This window comes from Myotis nattereri, assembly GCF_964212035.1.
Source record: "Myotis nattereri genome assembly, chromosome: 13".
NCBI lineage: Eukaryota > Metazoa > Chordata > Mammalia > Chiroptera > Vespertilionidae > Myotis > Myotis nattereri.
Genome location: NC_138088.1, coordinates 60328647 through 60347458, shown reverse-complemented (window position 1 = coordinate 60347458; position 18812 = coordinate 60328647). Strand labels below are relative to the sequence as shown.

Genomic DNA, 18812 nt, shown 5'->3' with positions numbered 1-18812 from the left:
AAACTGGATGCAGATGAGAGAACAGAAAGGGGCCTTGTGCTGGGAAACACAAATCTCCAAGCAACTGGCCGCGAGCGGGTGACCTGTCGGAGCCCCGGCGTCCCCGCCTGTGGAGTCCATGGCCGCCCACGCGGGGCCACGGGAGGGCTCGCCGAGACGCCTACGCCTGTGGCTCCGAGGGGCCCCAGGAGGTGTCCTGCCGATATGAGAGTCTCTTCCCACTCCCATCCCACCCACCTGTCCACAGCTCAGTGCCTATCACTCTGCAGAGAGTACTGCGAATTCTGGGAGGCTCTGTCCAGGGCGACACAACCCCAGAGCTGCCCGCTGACTCACAGAGTTGCCTGGAACTGAAGTTCAGGGGCAGCCCTGCCCCGAGCACGTGCACAGGGGCTGTGGACACGGGTCCACGGGGCAGGAGCTGAGTCTCCATCCCCCCGGCCCCTCCCCCTCCGCAGACTCACCGCAGACCTTCCTGAACCATCTAACCGAACCCGGGATTCCTCCCCTCCGAGCAGGGCTGTGAGGGCCACCTGCCCATCGCCGGACTGGGGAGGCCCATTGCCAGCTGCGAATGTGGCCTGGGCGCTCGCTCCCAGCCTGGAAACACAGGACAGAGCCGGTGCCACCGGCCCCGAGACCCTGGGAGCCACTGAGAGAGCCCCCACGTGAGGAGAGAGAGACAGGGATGGAAGTCATTGCCCAGACGGGGCTGGAGAGTGGGGGTACCAGAGGGTGGAAGGAGGGGTGCAGGGAAGGCACCACGACCGGCTGCCCCCGCTCCCAGCAGGGTTTCTGCCATCCTCAGCTCCGGGACCCCCAGAACAGGAGGTGGGGAGGCAGCTGAGAGGGGCCATGGGCTGCCCCAGAGGCCATGGAGCCCAAACCCAGCAGCCGTTCACACCCCCAAATCGGACACTCACCCTCAAGAAAGCGCCCTGGGGGGAGGCTGAGAGGAGGCGGAGGAGAGTGTCCGGCAGGACACTTCACATTTGGCGCAAGGGGCACCCCACTCCCTGGGCAGCTGCCCAACTGCCCTGCCTCGCCCAGTCAGGTGCCCGTGAGGTCTAAGCTCCTGGGAACTGCGAGGGGCCTCGGGGTGCGCAGTGCAGGCTCCACAGAGGCTGGGGGGGCAGCTAGGAGGCGCTCCAGGGCCCTCTCATCCCAGACGCAGACCCGGGAAGCCAGCCATCCGGTCCCGCAGACGCCGCGGCCCCCTCCGCCGGGAGGCAGGGCCATGGGCGCCCCCTTGGCCGCCCCGTGCAGCGCAGCCCGTTCCTTACCCGGCGGAGGCGTCTCAGGAGCCAGCTTCTCCCTCTTGGGCGCCTTCCTGGCCTTGGTCGCCTTCTTGGGCGGCCTGGGCGCGGGTGGGTGCGGCTCCTGCCCCTCCTCCAGGGTCCCCATGGGCAGCCGCGGGGAGAAGGGTTCGGACTCGGGCTCCCCACGCGCATAGTAGGGCTGCTGGCTCCAGGTGTCCTGCACGTCGTAGCCGGGGTCCTCGAGGGCCGCGCCCTGGGTCCCAGCCCTCGGCAGGGCCACCTCCAGGAGCGCGAGGGCCAGCGCCAGCGCGGAGGGCCCCCAGCGGGCCATGCCCACTGCGCCCCGCGGCCTGGGGGCGCTCGGTGGCCGGGAGCGCAGGGCGTGCGTGGGAGGCGCGCGGGGCAGGGGCGCGGGCACTGCAGCGGGCGCACCGGGGCTGGGAAGCTGCCGGCCAGTGGCGCGTGTGACCGGCCCGCTGGGCCGGGCTGGGCTGGGCTGGGCTGGGCCGGGCCGGGCAAGGGGCGGGCAAGGACCCGCCAGGCGGGGCGGGCAAGCGCAGGGGGCCGGCCCCGCCCTTCCCTCCTCCCTCCCTTCCCCCTCCAACCTCCCTGGGCTGGTCCTGGGAGGCAGGTAAGGGAGGATCGCCCTCCCAGTAACTGTCTCCAACCCCCCCGCCCCCCCGCCCCCTTCCAGGCACCCGGACCCGCCCTGCTGGGGCGGCCTCACCCCGGCTCAGGACTGGAGGAGCGGAGGCTTCGTGTTACAGGTTGGAGACCCGCCTTCACAGCGGCCTCACCAGGCCCCTCAGCAAAGTGGAGCTGGGCGCCGTGCTGGGCAGACAGACCTCCGCCCCCCGGACCCTGACCCTGGGTCAGGAGCTGGGATGGAATTCCTGAGGCCCCAGGTCACCAAGGGTCAGAGGAGCACAGTGTCCCTGGGGCCCTCTCCCCCCTGAGGTGACTCTGAGGGGCTGAAGGTGAGAACGTGGGGTGGCCGCCTGGTGGTCACAGGCCACACCCCCACCCGGGCGGGGCAGGGGGGGCTCTCACGCCTTTGAGAAGGTGCCTCTACCCCCGGACCGCGATGTGTGGGCCCTTCAGGCGGGAAACCGGGCATTAAAAACTCATTTCTTGCCCGGCCGGCGTGACTCAGTGGTCGAGTGTCAACCTAGGAACCAGGAGGTCAGGGTTCGATTCCCGCTCAGGGCACAGGCCCGGGTTGCGGGCTCAATTTCCAGCGTGGGGCGTGCAGGAGGCAGCCGATCCATGTTGATGTTTCTCCCTCTCCCATTCTCTCCCTGTAAAATCAATAAAATAAAATAAATTTTAATCAAGCAAGCAAGCAAGCGAACGGCCCGGTGTCGCCGCGGAGGCAAATCTGGAAACGTTGGCGGCCACTCAGCACCCCTCCTGGCTCCTGGGCCTTCCCATGGCATCCGGAACGTCACTCCACGCTTGCCCTCCTGGGCCGTGCGTTTGTGTAGGGAAGGTGAGCCACCGCATTCCTTCCTGACACCGGGTGCCCGAAGCTAATTTCTATTTCACAGCCCACACCTGGGCTTGTCAGATAACCTCACCCACCTTCCCGCGCCAATGACTTCCCAGTACTTGTGAGCCCCCCAGGGAAGAGCCATGTGACATTGCCTGACACGGATCCAGAGGACATTCTGTCGGAACAGATGTTAGGACCAATCCTTTCACAGTGTTTTTCATAGCGAACGTCCCCACCTGCTCATCTCCCTCATTACCCCTGAGACTGTTACACCCAGAGAGAATGAAGGTGGGATTGTTCTATTTTTTAAGATTGGTCATTTGAAAAATTAGCTGCTATATTTAAAAAAAGTACACGCTCTGACACAGTCGTTGCTAAAAATACAGCCTGGAGACGGATGCTCATGGAAAGAGATACGAAGCTGTTATGGCAACTACGAAGCTGGAGGGTTTTTCCGCGCGTCACCCTCGGCGAGGTGGTGGTTTAAGGTCTGTAATGCCCTCCATCGCGGGACTGCACAACCAGCCCCTCGCGGGTGATCTTAGCAGGTGGGCTCTGCCCCTGTGCTCCGCAGACAAGCCTCGTTCCTAGCTCCTGGCCCCCTGGCCCGAGGCCCCCCCTCCCCCAGCCACTCAGCTCTCTCCTCACTGTCACCTCCCTGCTGTGACGTCACCTTCAGGTTGACCTGAGAAAGTGGCCTGGGCTCCAGATACTCCGTTTGTGAATGAGAAGATGCTGCTGTGAAAACTGTTGAGAAATCAGACCCCCAGGCCCCACGCAGGACAGGCCCCAGGTAGGACCGCACCCCTCAGGGGCCCCCGCGGACCCCAGAGGCCGGGACAGGCCGTGGCACGAGCGAGTGGCCGTGGGAGGCAGCAGGCCTCCGTGGAGAAGTTCCTGATGGTTTACAGGAACTTACCGAACACAAAAACAGCAAAAGTGCCGTCGGACACAAGCTTTTTGCCGGGACCTAGAGAGAGGAAGAGCTCTTAGCGGCTAATGTCCTCTCGATCCTAAACCGAGAACCACACTATTTGAAACGGGATAGAACGGCTCACTGCATCTCCGCCTTCGGCGACCTCCCGTGTCTGTGCCAATGGCACTGGCACAGCCCCTCCTGCAAGCAACTCCCCTCATTTCAGCGCCTCCCTCCTCCCACCCCCCCGCACCCCACTCCACCCACCTGCCCGGAAACTGGCTTCCCTGTCCTCGTCACCCCTGGAGGACCATATCCAACCTCGGGGTCTGGGTCTGCGCATGCCCAGCCTCACCTCTCCACGCTCTCCGCTCCTCCTCCTCACTCCACCGTCGTGTCCAGGAATGGAAATACAGTCTCCCCTGCACATGGCCCCTCACTCCTGCTCACCCACAATCCACGGACAGGAACACCCTCACCAACTCCAGGGAGCGCCCCCTGCTGGTCACCTCCATCTGCTTCAACGCCAATGCCTTCTCCCTATTTCATACCAGGAACGTGAAAGGGGCACGTGGGCAGAACGTGTGTTAACCTCGTCATGGGACCCTGTTGAGCCTGTTTCCTCATCCATAAAATGGGACAGCAATGCCTCCCTAGCTCAGAAGGAAGAGATGGTTTACACCTGGACACCTCCCCCCCTCTCCTCCTCTCCCTCCCCCCCAACCCCCCCCAGATGTCAGGGCTCAGGACTCCTTCTCCCGCCTACAGCAGCTCCAGGCCCCCGGGGGTCTGCCAGGTCAGGTCCCTGCTCTCACACAGCCCTGCTTAAACCATGCCAGCCTCCCTCACAGCCTCAGAGCCTCTGGGCACATGTGCACAATGTCGGAATACAGTTTAAATTAAACCCAGAAGCCACAATGCTTCATACAAATCCTGCTGCCAGCCCCTGCCATGGAATGCCAAGCCCACACAATCACAGTGGGCATCTGCTGCGTTCTGCCCCGTGGGCCCTGAATGCTCCCCAAATTGGCTCCGCAGGCCTGGGGACCTTCCAGAGATAAGGAATCTCGGCAGGAAACCTCTCATCTGGGACGCAAGCCATTCCCAGGCCTGTTCTAGACGGAGAGAGAGGCAGGGGCTGGACGACTGAAGGCCAGGGCAGCCCCCAGGGAGCAGGAGACACCGGGAAGGCGGCTGCCCGCTCTCCCGCCGCCTCCCCTGCTGTCACAGCCCTGGCTCCTGCCATGGGTCGGGCCACCGGTTTGCAGCCACCGCTGCCCGTGGCTGCCTGGCCGCCTGCAGGTCCCTACAGGATGCGTGAGTGTCTTCCCCGAAAGCCCAGCATGAGGAATGCCAAGCTGAGAGGCTCCTGTGCAGAGGAAGAAAGAAGGGAGGGGAACGAGAGAAGGTGGGGAGGAAGAAGGAGGGAGGGGCCGGGCGGGGTGGAGGTGGGGCTGAGGGAGCACCCAGTGAGAGGACACCCCCGCTTCTCAGCCTCTGTCCAGGGCTGCTGTGTCCCCCGAGGAGGAATGGCGGGGCTGGCGGAAGCCTCCAGAGCGGTTTGCTTTCGGGGCGCTCGGCCGCGTCTCTGGGGCCCCTCCCGGGTCCTCCATGTCTGAAGTCAAAGCTCCCCGGGGGCTTTCAGCAAGTCGGCCTGTTGGGGTGAGAGTGGCACCCGCTGTCCCCGCCGGCTCTGTGAAGGGGAGGGGCACGGGGCCTCCCCGTGCAGGGACCTGCCACCCAGGAGGCGTGAGGCTCCCCGCCACCGTCTCCCCCACCGAGACTCAGCCTCGGTGGTGATGGCTTCAAGCTTTTTTAAAATATATATATTTTTATTGACTTCAGAGAGGAAGGGAGGGAGAGGGAGAGGGAGAGGGAGAGAGAGAGAGAGAGAGAGAAACATCAGTGATGAGAGAGCATCAGGGACCGGCTGCCTCCTGCACGCCACCCACTGGGGTCCAGCCCACCACCCGAGCCTGCGCCCCCACCGGGCATCACACCGTGACCTCCAGGTTCCTGGGTCCTTCTCAGCTGTGGGGGCCTCGCACTCTCCACCTGGACATAAAGGCGCCTCCAGGAGAGGCCCTGCTGCCCGCCCAGGCCGCCGGGTGAATTTAAAAGCCCTCACCTATTATTGTGTCTCTCTGGAGTCAAACAGAAGCTTCCAGGGTCCACAGGGCCTGCCAAAGGGGTCAGGGTCTCTCCTCCGCAGCCACGCCCTCCGCAGCCACGCCCCATCACACCCACAGCCACGCCCAACCATGCCCCTAAGCCCCGCCCTCTTCAGCCCCGCCCCCAATCACAGCCGCAGCCATGCCCCTAAGCCCCGCCCTCCACAACCACGCCCCTAGGCCACACCCCCATAGTCACCCCACAGCCACACACTGGCTCCAGGAGGCAGCCCAGTGAGGGAGGGGGGTCCCCAGCTCCCCGGTGACCGCTCTGCATCGGCAGTTCCTACCCGGGGCTGCAGGCTCCGGCCTGGATCTGATGAAGGAGCGAGGAGTTGGGCAGAGGCGGCCCTGGAGGAACCGGGCACCGTGAGATGCACGGCGCGCTGTGGGGGGTTGAGCCACGCGTGGCGACAGCTCCGAGTTGAGACAGGAGCCGCCAGACCCCGGCTGCCTGCGTTACGCGCGGCTCTGCCAAACAAGTGCTGCCTCTTTTACTCTTAGGGCCTGGGCCTGGGCGGAGGGCCGGTGTGGGGGGCAGCCTGGCCCAGCGGCTGAGCGGTGACCTGGGAACCCGGAGGTCACAGTTCATTCCCGGGGGGGCGGCAGGGGGCACAGGCCCGGGTTGCGGGTGTGACCCCAGTGGGGCGCGTGCAGGAGGCAGCTGATCCATGATTCTCTCTCATCGTGGATGTTTCTCTCTCTCTCTTCCTCTCCCTCTCTGACATCAATAAAAATATATTTTTAAAAAAAAATAACTGTGGGTCCCGGGATGATCTAAGGAAGATCCTGGACTCCTAGCAGGCTGATGAGGCCGAGCCCAGCGCGCATGTCCGCGTGTCCGCTCTTTCCCCGCCTCCGAACAGCTGTGGGCAGCTCCGGCGAGGAAACAGCCCTGGGCTGTTGCGTTCAGAACGTGTTTACCGGCGGGGGCGGCCTGTGCCTGTCTGAATAAATAGAGGTGCTCGCCACCTCCTTCGCACAGTGAGAATTAGAAGGGCAGAACAAAGCCACACATCGCAGATTAAGAATCAAACAGAGGAGGAAATCGGGCCGGCGATATGGAAAACGAAGAATAAAAATAGAGGCGGGAAAGCAGAGGGGCGAGGGTGGGTGGGTGTGAGGACAGGAAAGAGAAGCGAGCAAAGCTTTGTTTCCATGGTGACCAGCAGCTCCTGCAAGCCGGTCCTGTAACAGGCTGCAGTGGGCATCCTTCCACCTTGAGGTCCAGCCCGGGAGGGGGCGCCCTCCACACTCTGGAAGCTGGGAGCCGGCTCAGGGCCTGTGCGACCTGCACCAGGTCCCAGGCCCCAGGCCCGGCCACACCTCACAGACCTGGGCGGACCACACGCCCCTCCCCTGGGGATTCGGCGTTCAGCTGAGGGACTCCCAGGCGTGTCTGTTGGTGGTTCAAACAAATTTGCTTATTCTCAAATATTTACTGAGCGTCTACTGTAGAGAGGAAATGTGAACAGTGGCGGGGTACTATATAGTTAAAAAAATAATTTTTACTTTTAAAATATCATAAAAATGTTGCATTGCTTCCAGAAATGGCATATTAGCTGGAACTATTTTTCCAAATGATGCATACATGTGTGTATACAGTACATAGATATGCATACAGTCACACATGAGAATTCCAACATGGCAAAATGTTCAACTGAATCTCGGTGAAGGACATAAGTTTTCAACTTTTCTCTAAGTTTGACACATTTTTAAAAATATATTTTTGTTGATTTCAGAGAAGAAGAGAGAAACATCAATGATGAGAGAGAATCATGGATCGGCTGCCACACTGGGGATTTTGAGCCCACAACCTGGGCCTGTGCCCTGACCGGGAATCAAACCGTGACCTCCTGGTTCATAGGTTGATGCTCAACCACTGAGCCACACCAGCCGGGCTTAACACATTTTTTAAAGGGGTAGTGGTTGCAGTTCTCACAGCAATTGGCTAACATTCCCATTCACACAGGAGACCGAATGCCTGCTGCCTGCAGCTCAGCAGTGACCTTAAGAGGCCACCACCCACAGGGGGTGGGGGGCGCGGCCCACAGCCAAGGGCATCCCCAGATCTGGCTTTCCCACCGCCCCACAGGTTCGGGTTCAGTAGGGGGGGGCGCGGGGTACCCCCCACTGGCTGTTTTCCTCCATTCAGGGCAAGAACTGCATCACTTACTAGCAGAAGCTTCGGCAATGCCAGACTTGGCTGCTGGCCCGGCCTCGGCAAGTTCCCGGAGCTCATTAAGCTGTGGAAATTATTAGAAAGACTCGCACGCTGATTACTTTTGTTTTCCAATGAATCAAAGACTAGCTTTGCCGGCCTTTGCTAAATCTGCAAACCATATCGGCGTTTCGATTGCTTCTAGTGTAGAGAGAGAGAGGCGGGGGGCGGGGGCTTCAGCAATGATCCCACATCGTGGCATAAACGCAATGAAATGCGTCCGTTCACACAGCACTGATTCGCACACAACCTCTTGGAGATGTACGCGTGCGCCAGAATATCTGTAAGCTGTACACATCCAACGAGATCGGCGCCCCCAATTTCCCACGCGTGTTTCCAAGTAGAACTTGCAGCTCCCACAACCCTGAGCCTCCCCAGCCACCAGCCTTGCCGCACGGCGCTTCCACCTTCAGGTTCCCCATCAGCTCCTCCTCTGGGCGGTGAGTCTCTCGTTCACTCGCTCATCAAATACAGGGTGGGCACAAGCAGGCTTCCAGGTGTGAGTGTGCAGAGCACCGAGTCTGTGCTTGTTATTTATGGATTCATTATTGTATTGTTTATTTGTATTACAGTATTTATGTGAATAACTGCAAACCTACTTTTGCCCACCCTTGTATGTGTCAACAGCTCATCTGGAAGCGAGAGCAACTGCGGTGAACAAACTTGTGGCGCTTAGAGATGAAACCGGAACAAATCGCAATGGCAACGGAGTCAACATTAAGCCCCAAGACCTGCACAGAAATGCCCTGTGTTCACTGATCCCGGTGAAACCCCAGGAACTTGTGTGCACGTGCAATGCTTTAGCGGTACAGCAGGGAGTTGGGGCCAGAAGGTGTACCCCAGGCCCGCCCCCGCTCCAAGAAGCTCCCCAAGACGTCCTGCCCAGACATCGGGAGCCGGAGTAAGGATAGTGAGAGGCTGGCAGAGCTGGTGACCGCGTGCCCATCCCCAGGTGGGGCTTACTGCGTTCCCGGCATGCGCTAGGCCGAGCAGGGTCTGAGAACATGAGACTGAGTAGTGCTGTCCCTCCCCGCAGGCTCGGTCACTTCGGATGCCTTTGGCTGAGACTCCAAAGCTGGACAGCAACGAATTGGGGAAGGGAAGGGATTCCCTCACACGGCAGTGAATCTGAGCCAGGCGGATGGACTGACGCAGCCGCTCGGAAGTCACCGGGGGCTCCAGCCTCTTCCTGTCTTTCTGCTGCGCCTCCTGGTTTCAAAGAGGCTTCAGTCCTCGTGGCTGCGATGTGGCTGCTGCACCTCCAGACATCACATCCCGTTCCAGCTGCCTGGCCAGCCCCCCCGGGCGGCGTCAGGGTCAGCATCCCCAGCTCCTGACAAGGCACATCGCAGCGCAGCACTGCATCTGAGCAGGGACCAGCAGAGCGCGGGTCCGGAGGGAGAACGCTGGGACCTGGAGCGGCTGTGTTGCCCCAGGACCAGCGGTTCCTGAGGGTCCCAGTTTGCAGGGGGTGCTCTGGCCAGTCCTGGGCATCGCTCCCCCTCCCCCACAACCTCTGTGCCTGCTCAGAAACACCCTCTGCCTCCCACAAGCCCCATCTCAGACCTCCTGCCTCCAGGCGGCCTGCTGCCCAAGACTCCTGTTTTGGCGACAGCCCAGAGGGGCAAGCAGCCCTCTCTGGCCCAGCGTGCAGCATGCGCGCGCGCGCACACACACACACACACACACACACGCACACACACAGGCACAGCCTGCCCCCCCAGTGCTCATACACACACACACAGGCACACACACAGGCACAGCCTGCCCCCACCAGTGCTCACGCACGCACACAGACCCCATCTGCAATCGCCAGAAAGGGACACACATTCCCGGCCCCGGTCCTGCCGCTGCGGCCAGGGCTTCCTTGGATTGCCTGGAGCCCCTGCCAAAGCCGACCTGACAAACACCCACCTTGCCCCTGGCGTGACCCCTGCGTGGCAGACGCACTGCCCCCCACGTTGGTGGCTGTCTCTGTGGGGAGCTCAGCCCCTCTCGCCAGCACAGCTGCCCCCATGCCCTTCTCACCGAGATGAATAAAACACACCTGCCCAGCCTGGTCCGTATGCTGAGCCTTGACCTATGAACCAGGAGGTCAGGGTTCAATTCCCGGTCAGGGCACAGGCTGGGTTGTGTGCGGGTTTGATCCCCGGTGTGGGGTGTGCAGGAGGCAGCGATCCATGATTCTCTCTCATCATCGATGTTCCCACCTCTCTCTCCCTCTCCCTTCTTCTCTGAAATCAATGATAAAACAAAACAACAAAACAAAAAACCGTGCCTGCCCCAAAGGCCAGCCTGCAGCTCACCACCCTCAGCTTCCCAGGGAAAACCCAGTGCCAGGGCCACGAGGGGACCCACAGGCACCCCAGATTCCCCAAGCCCCCCTCCCCCCCCCCCCCCAGCAGGCAGGCTTCTCTCCAGCTCCATCTGAGCTCCAGCAGAGGAGCTGCCAGAAGACAAACAAACTGGGCCCCGCCTCCGGCAGCCCGGGGGCTCCGCGCAGTTTATCTTGGGCCTGAAACATCGCAAAGGCACGCAGTCCCCGTGCCAGGGGCCAGCCCGGCGGCTGCAGGAGGCACTTCCTGCCCCACAGGACCACGCAGTACAGGACCCGGGAGCCCGCCCAGCCGCAGGCTCCTCTGAGTGGGCCTGGCCTCCCACGGCCTTCACAACGCACCCCCTGCCCCCCCAGTGCCGCCCGCGCAAGGTCACGAGCCCACAGACGGGGTGACGGGCACTCGGCCTCCCCTTGGGGAGCTGGGTTTGAAAATTCAACACAGGCCTGCGTGGCATGTGCTCTCGATTCCCGGTGCGGTACCAGCAGCAGGAGAACCGACGGCCACCGGAAGAGGTGGGCCTGCAGGTCCCAGGTTTTCCAGGTAAATGAAGGCACCTGAGCCCCAGCCCAGCACCAAGCGCGATGCCACCAAACAGAATGGAGGCTCTGCCGAAAGCCTGGGACAGGGATGAAGGTTTGACTGAAGAGGGACTCCCACCAGAGAAACCTGACATTTCTTCACCCGTTCTCTGCTCAGGCATTTACCCGCCTCTCACCCCCTCACCCCCACCCCCCGCCTGTTCTCAGGGCCCTGGCTCCGGCGCCTGCTCTTCCCTCCGCCTCTGGTTGGGGGTCCACTCCCCGCCCTGCCTCCACCTCCTGCTCCTGGGCCTTCGCCCCACTCACCGGGGCCACCAGCATCGAGCGCCATCTCCAGCTCCGTCGGCAAAGGGAAACTGGGGCTCAAAGGCACCTCTGCGAGGAGGAGGCGAAGCGAGGACCTGTGCCCAATTCTGAGCACCAGCGACACCCCTGGACCGCAGCCTCCCTGGCAGCGTGAGGGGGATCCAGGTGACCCCGACGTCCCTCTCCTGAGAACGCAGCCTGTGGGGGGCGCTCGCCTGCGGAGAAAGGCACCTGAGTGGGTCCCGACTCCCCCACTGGCCAGCGGGGCCTCTCGGCAGCCGGTGCCTCAGAGCCCGGGCTTCCCTCCTGCGCTGGCGGGAGGCGGGGGGGGGGGGGGGGTGGCGGGGGGCCTTGACCTGGATGCTGGGGTGCCTTCCTGACCTGACACCCAGAAACCTTTCAACTCTGAGTTCCCTGCACCCCATTTCTGTTGGCTCATGTGCTCCTCCCCCTGTTAGAGGGAAGAACAGGCCATTCAGGTCCCGGCTGTGGCCTCCGAAACCTCCCAGCCTCCGTGAGAGGGAAGGCTCCCGGGCTCTGGGGTCCCTGGGAGCTCAATCCACCGCAAGCTGTCTCCTCCCAGCACCCGCCCAGCACCCCCCCCAGCACCCCCAGCTTGTCGGAGGAGGCACAGGCTTTTTGAAAGAAAAGGCCGCAGGCAACACGTCTGTCTTCTGGGCGTTGTTCTGAATGTGCAGCTTTGATCTTCCTAAACCTGAGCCCAGACTCAGAGAAGAGGAGGGAGATCCGACCCCAGAGCAACCAGCAAGTGAAGACGTGAGCCCCGTGCTGTGGGGACCAGCTGGGGCCCTCCAGCCGCTTCCTCCTGGGTGACCAGCTGGGGGCCCTCCAGCCACCTGTTCCCCCCCACACACACACTGTTTCTGCAGCTGCATGGGGAGGAGTGGGGCGGGGCAGGAAGCTTGGCCTTCCTTTCACACAGAGTTAAGATTTCACTGTTTGTAGCTCAAAGAGCCATAAACATACAAATCCCCAGAAAATGAGTCTGCGGAAAGATCTCAGGTCTTGCAGGGCTCGCCGCTCTCCCTGGCCCCTGACGTGCCCGTGACTCACCCGCAGTTCTTCCCAGGACGACTCTGGCCCAGCGGGGGGTTGGGGGGGGGGGCCCAGGAGGGCCTTGGGTCTGCGTTCCTGACAAGCTTCTGGGTGACCCTGGAGCTGCTAGTGGGGTCACACCGAGTCCCAGGGGCTGGTATGATACCAGGCATTCATCACAGCACAAGGAGGCGGCTGGACGTGGACGGACACGGGGTGGGTGGCAGCCCCACCATGCCAGCTTCCTTGGTCAGTGGCTGCGGTTTCCCTGGTCTTGATGGAAATAAAAATAAGGGGGAGTCTGGGTGACCCCAACATTCCTCTCCCCTAACATCTCAGTGGCCAGCACTCTGTCTCGAGGCCGCCTGGGCTACCAGGGAGCCGGGGGAGCGAGTGTCTGGTAACAGGAAGTGGGGTGACCGTGCAGACGCTTCCAGAAGACAAGAAAAGGGGGCAGCTGCCGGCGGGCCTCTCTGCCATCGCCATTGTTCCAATGCTCGGGGCCAGTGGAGAGAGACCGGGGTCACGCCAGCTTCACACAGGACAGGGGGCGGCAGTGGGCGGCCACCCTGCCCTGGGACACGGGCGGGACACAGCCCAGGTAACCAAACTGGGGGACATGCCCCGGGGACCCTAATGGGGGACTGTAGTGGAAGACACAGTCCAGGTGGCCCTCATCTGGGGACTCAGGTGGGTCCTGGCCCAGGTGCCCCCGTCGCTCAGCCAGCGCTCCAGCCCCGCCCACCCCTCACCTGACACCTGCAGCCAAGGCCAGCAGCACCCCTGCCTGCCCCTCATCTGACAGCCAAGGCCAGTGCACACCTGGATGCCGTGTCCCTCCTGCAGGAGCAAACCCCCCTGTTCCCTGGTGGCCTGGAGACCACATCGGACCCCGAGGGGCCAGCTGTGAGCCCTGCCCAGACCCGCCCCGCCCCCCACAGAGCGCTAAGTGCTGGGAGCCCAAGTACCTTTTTGTCCAGAGCAAGGCTGCTCCTGGGGAAAAGGGTTGCCATGGCGATGCTCTACCTGGGCCTGCCTCTGGAGAGGCTGGAAACAGGACCCAGGTAACTCAGCCAAAGCAGCAAAGCAGGGCCCCTCGGAGGTTCGGAAAGTCTGCTCCTGGTTTGGACCTTCAGGGTCACCTGGAGGCCCTCAGGAGGAGATGGTAAGCCACGCCCCCCCCGCCCCCCACACTCAGACCTGGGCTCCCAGGAAGGAGTCCCCCAGCCTGACGTGATCTCACCTCCCACCTAAACACGGTGGGGGCTTTAACACCAGAGGCCAAGGACCGGCTGGTTCCCTCATTAAACCTCAGCGCCCACCTGATAAGCATTTGTGTATCAGTAGGTTTTCTCTCTCAACTTCCAGCATTTATTTTTTTAAAATATATTTTTATTGATGTCAGAGAGGAAGGAAGAGGGAGAGAGAGAGAGAGAGAAATATCAATGAAGAGAACCACAGATCGGCCGCCTCCCGCATGCCCCGCACTGGGGATTGAGATGCAACCTGGGCATGTGCCATGACCGGGAATCGAACCGTGACCTCCTGGTTCATAGATCGATGGTCAACCACTGAGCCCCGCTGCCCAGGTGGTTTTGACCTTTTTAACAGGGGCAAACGGAGAAGGCACTTGAAGGTACAAGTTCCGGGAAAGCTGGGAATGTGTGGTTGCCAATGACCAGCGAGCTGTGGGCCCTCAGTGCGGCAGCTGAGGCTGCAGGAAGGACTCCGCCGGGCCCAGGCTCAGCGCCGCCGAGTGCAGAGATGAGGTTGGTCTGAGAACCCACAGCAGGACCATAAAAGCGTCAGCGCTGGCGGGATGGCCGGCCACGTGTGCCGAGGCTGCGGCCAGGTCTCCAGACGAGACGCTGCTGACAGCCGGCGGGTGGAGTCGGGGCCGGGCTGGCCAGCGCCACACATCCACCCCACAGACGGCACAGTCCGCCTCGGGCTGGAGCGGGTTCACCCTCCCGTTCCTTCCCAGACGGGCAGGCGGCCCAGGACAGCGGTGCCAGGAGGGCTCAGGAAGGCGGTTCCGTCTCTAGAGAGGAGAGGGCGGGTCCCTCGTAGAAACCGAATGAAAGGGGCCTGGTCTCGGTCACCTGCTGCTGCTGCCGCCACCGGGCCGTCCTGCAACCTGGCAGGAATGTGCCAGCCAGGGGATCACGCCAGCGACGCTCCATCCCCAGGTGCCCGCCCTCCTGCCGCTGCTCCCTGCCCCCCTCTCTGTGGACGGACCGTTTCCTCCCTTTTAGGGTTTTGCCACCAGTTGGAGGTGAAGGGGTTCAGAGTGAGCCTCCCCAATAGGTGCCGCTTGGGCATGGGGATTGTTTGAGCTGAAGGAAATCGAGACCCTGCCAACCCAAGGAAACCGTTCCTCTCTCCCTCCACCGCCTGGAAGAACTCACAGAGAGGGCCTGGGGCATGAGGCCTGGCGCAGGCGGAACAGAAATATCCAATGTCAGCACTGGGAGCTGGAGGGAAACGCAGGGTATTGCTGAAACTACTCACCATCCTCCCCATTGCCCCCACCCATCGCCATCCCAGCCGCCCCTGGGCTGCGCCCACCAGCACCTGCTCCCCCACCCAAAACTGCTCCCCCACAGGCACCTGCTCCCCCACCGGCACCTGCTCCCCCACCCGCACCTGCTCCCCCACCCGCACCTGCTCCCTCACCGGCACCTGCACGCCCACCAGCACCCATGCCCAGGGCCGCAGGATGCCTGCTCACACAGCCTGGGAAAGTGCCCAGGGACTGGGGTGGCAGGGGCAGCACAGGAGATCAGTGCAAGCAGCGCCAGTGGCCAGTGGGAGGCGCTGCAGGCCTGGGCCCTGACCCAGCAAGGCCACTGACGGGGCCACATGAACCAGGCTCCTGCGCAGGTCAATCCGCTGACGGGAGATGCAGGACCCGTCTCAGCCGGGGAGCCAGTATCCCCTCCGACAACCGCAGGCGCTGGGCCACGGCGCGGGCAAGGGGCACCCCGAGGGAGGGTCCTGTTGTCCCACGAGAGGGAACAGAGCCACAGAATCACGAAGATTGGAACACAGCCCGAGACCCCGGAGCCCTCCTCCTGCTGCAGCAGGTGAGCCCTTCGGCACCTTCTGCACAGAAGCTCAGGTGCCAACTGCATCCTCTTGGAGGGGCAGCTCCCTCCTCCTGTGTCCACCACAAAGCGCACCCCCCCCCCCGGGAGCGTGGGGGCAGGAAGGCCAGTGGGGTGAGCCATAACCTCCTGGGTGTCGGGTGGGGCTCCGTGCAGAGAGTCTCCAGGGCTGTCGCCACAACCTCTTAGGCACGTTTTAACTTTACATACTAGAGCAGCCGTGGGCAAACTACGGCCCGCGGGCCGGATCCGGTCCCTTTGAAATGAATAAAACTATTGAAAAAAAAAAGACCGTACCCTTTTATGTAATGATGTTTACTTTGAATTTATATTAGTTCACACAAACACTCCATCCATGCTTTTGTTCCGGCCCTCCTGTCCAGTTTAAGAACCCATTGTGGCCCTCCAGTCAAAAAGTTTGCCCACCCCTGTACTAGAGGCTCGGTGCACGAATTCGTGCACGGCTGGGGTTCCTTGGCCGGGCTGGTGATCAGGGCGATCGGGGCCGATCAGGGCCAGCCAGCCCAGGGGAGGGACTTCGGGAGGTTGGCTGTGGGAGTGCACTGACCACCAGGGGCAGCTCCTGCATCACAGTGATTGGCCGAGCCGTAGAACAGTCCTAAGAGTCGCTAGGCTTTTATATAGAGAGATTTTTTGTTGTTAATCCTCACCGGAGGATATTTTCCATTGACTTTTAGAGAGAGTGAAAGGGAGGGGAGAGAGAGAGAGAGTGAGAGAAACATTCATGATGAGAGAGTCACTGATCGGCTGCCTCCTGCACGTCCCCTACTGGGGCTCAAGCCTGCAACCCAGGCATGTGCCCTGCCCGGGAATCAAACCGTGACCTCCTGGTTCATAGGTCAACACTCAGCCCCTGAGCCACGCCGGCTGCCCAGGCTGGATTATTTGAGCTGAAGGCAATCAAGACCCAGCTGACTCAAGAAAACCTTTCCTCTCTCCCTCCACTGCCTGGAAGAATTTAGAGAGAGGGCCTGGCCCTGAGAGAGAGCTGTTCCCAGGGGTAACTTTTCGCAGGCGAGACGTGTGTGTGTGTGTGTGTGTGTGTGTGTGTGTGTGTGTGTGTGTGGCAGGGCAAACACCTGCTCTCCTTACTGTCCTGAGAATTGCCTGCCTCCCATTGGGCCCCCAGGTCCTTGTCCACGCAGCCTGTGCACCTGCGGGGCCTCCACACGATCCGGCCGCCCTGGCCTCCATGGCCAGCCTCGGCTTGCACTTCCAGGGAAATCCGCTGTAAAGGCAGGCCGGCCCGCAGGAACCAAGGCCCCACCAGGGATGGGCTCAGCAGCCCGGGTGCAGGCGCGGCTCTGCCAGGGGCCCCAGACCTGGCAGGTCACCCCCACCGGCTCGTTTCGGGCGGAACCCGCGTTAAGCACCTCGCCATCCTTTTGTAATTAACGTCTCAGCTGATTACATGAGTCAGAGGGACCAAACGGAACAGGGCTTGCGATGGAGCTCACACAGCTCCCGCTCCCCGGGGCACCCCTCCCGGGCGCACACCCGGGGTCGCCCCGCAATGAAGAGCCACATGGTCAGACGCAGCCCAGGCGCCTCTGCCTCTCCAGCAGAGAGGGAAGCAGGTGCTGCTCCCGGTGGCTGTTCGGGAAAGAATGCTGGGGGGTAGGAGTGGGGGGCGGGGGGGGCGCTGCACCTCGGAGCAGACCGGCCTGGGGATTAAGCCAGGTAAGGGGCTGCCATGGCCCAGGTCCCTGCACGGGGCCCAGATGGAGGACGTGTGGAAGCCCCCAGCTCACTGTGCCCTCGGCCCACCCGTGCCCGGCCGTCTCCGCCCAGTGCGAGCCCTGGCTGAGCGCCCGGCCTGTGCCAGGCTGGCGGGAGGCAGGAGGCGGCCTCACGGCTCCTGGTGGCTCTGGCAGCGTGCTCTCCCTGGGGCTTCTAGAAGGATCCAGACACAGATAGAATTTCAGGCTTTCCTTACTTTTCCCGTCTGGCACTGAAACCCAACCTCTAAGCATTGAACACAAATAAGAGGAAACTCAATCCCCTTCCCTGCTCGCGCACTGGCACGGCACCACGTGGTTTCGATCTCCTGCAAAGAGAACAGCCCAGTGTGGGCTCGGCCGCCCGGGGCCTGGGGGCCAGGTGCCCACTCGCCTGCCTGCGGGGACAAGGCTCCGGCCGCGCCCACCCGCCTCAGCAGATTGAGGTCACTGAGCATTTCAAAGGGAAAACCAGAGTGTCCCAGAGCTTAAGAACATGTTACATACCTACCAATCTATCACATACGTGTGCATGTATGCATGTTTCAGATTCCATGCCAGGTATTCTGCTAAGCACGTCTCACTATTCATTCACTAGAGGCCAGGTGCACAAAATGTGTGCACGGGTAGGGTCCCTAGGCCTGGCGGGCGGTCAGGGCCCATCTGTGGGGTGACTGGCAGGACAATCAGGGGGTTCCCCGCTGGCACCCGCCCTGGCTGGCCTGGCGCTGCCTGCTCGCTGGCCCCGCCCCCTGCCACTGCCACTGGTCATCTCCCTCTGTGGGACCGGCGGAGCGATGGGGGGAGGGGGGGAGGAGGTGGGGAGGGAGCCCTGCTGGAACCTGCCTTGGCTGGCCTGGGGCCCGTAGGCTGGGGGCAGCTCCTGCATTGAGTGTCTGCCCGCCGGTGGTCAGTGCATGTCATAGTGACCGGTTGTTCCGCCGTTCGGTCTATTTGCTTATTAGGCTTTTATTATATAGGATTGGTCCCATTTTACAGATGAGAAAGCCAAGGTGTGGGAGCCCAGGTCCCTCTGCTGCAAAGTGGCAGCACAGGAGCTGACAGGCTGGTCTGGAGCCAGGCTCTCGCCCTCTGTGCCGCTGCCCGGGCAGGGCCAGCGCTGGAACTGAGGGGGAGCTGGCTGAGAGCCACAGGCCCAGCGGTGACCGTGACCGGCCCAGCGGGCCCTGAGGACAGCAGGGGAGGGGCAGCCCTCTCACAGGACCTCAGCCGATCAGCCAGGATGTGCGGTAGACCAGGGGGCACTGCCAGGAGGGGGTGGCCTGGCTGAGACCTCCCAGGGTTTTCTCTCTGGGGGAGCAAACTGGGTCCTAGCAGGGGGCCAGTGGGGAGCGGGGAGCGGGGAGCAGGGGGCCAGCGGGGAGCGGGGAGCAGGCCTGGGGGGGGCAGACCCCGGCTTCCAGCCTCGCACTCTTCCTGGGAAGCCGCCCTCCCTCCCTCCCTCACTGGGAGCGGCTGCGGCTCATTCCCAGGGCCAGGCTGCCCTCTGCTGGGCGCTGGGGCCCTCACAGCACCTCGGGCCCCTCTGCGGTCTGTGCTCCCAGACCCGAGGGGCGTCCACAGCGCAGGCAGGGCTGCTGCACACGCACAGGGGGCCCGACCCCTATTGGACGGGGAGCGTCACCCCAGGGCCGCTGGCCCATGCG

At 62.4% G+C, this 18812-nt stretch overlaps 1 protein-coding gene across 1 annotated transcript in view; it reads right to left on the bottom strand.

The window, feature by feature from the left end:
* The window catches only part of CPXM2 (carboxypeptidase X, M14 family member 2), a 43285-nt gene extending 41563 nt beyond the window's left edge, over window positions 1-1722 (bottom strand). The window contains exon 1 of the mRNA XM_081104497.1: window positions 1284-1722. Coding sequence (XP_080960623.1) covers window positions 1284-1590 — 307 coding nt within the window. The 5' untranslated portion in view covers window positions 1591-1722. The remainder of the gene's footprint in view (window positions 1-1283) is intronic.
* Between the last annotated feature and the right edge of the window lie 17090 nt (window positions 1723-18812).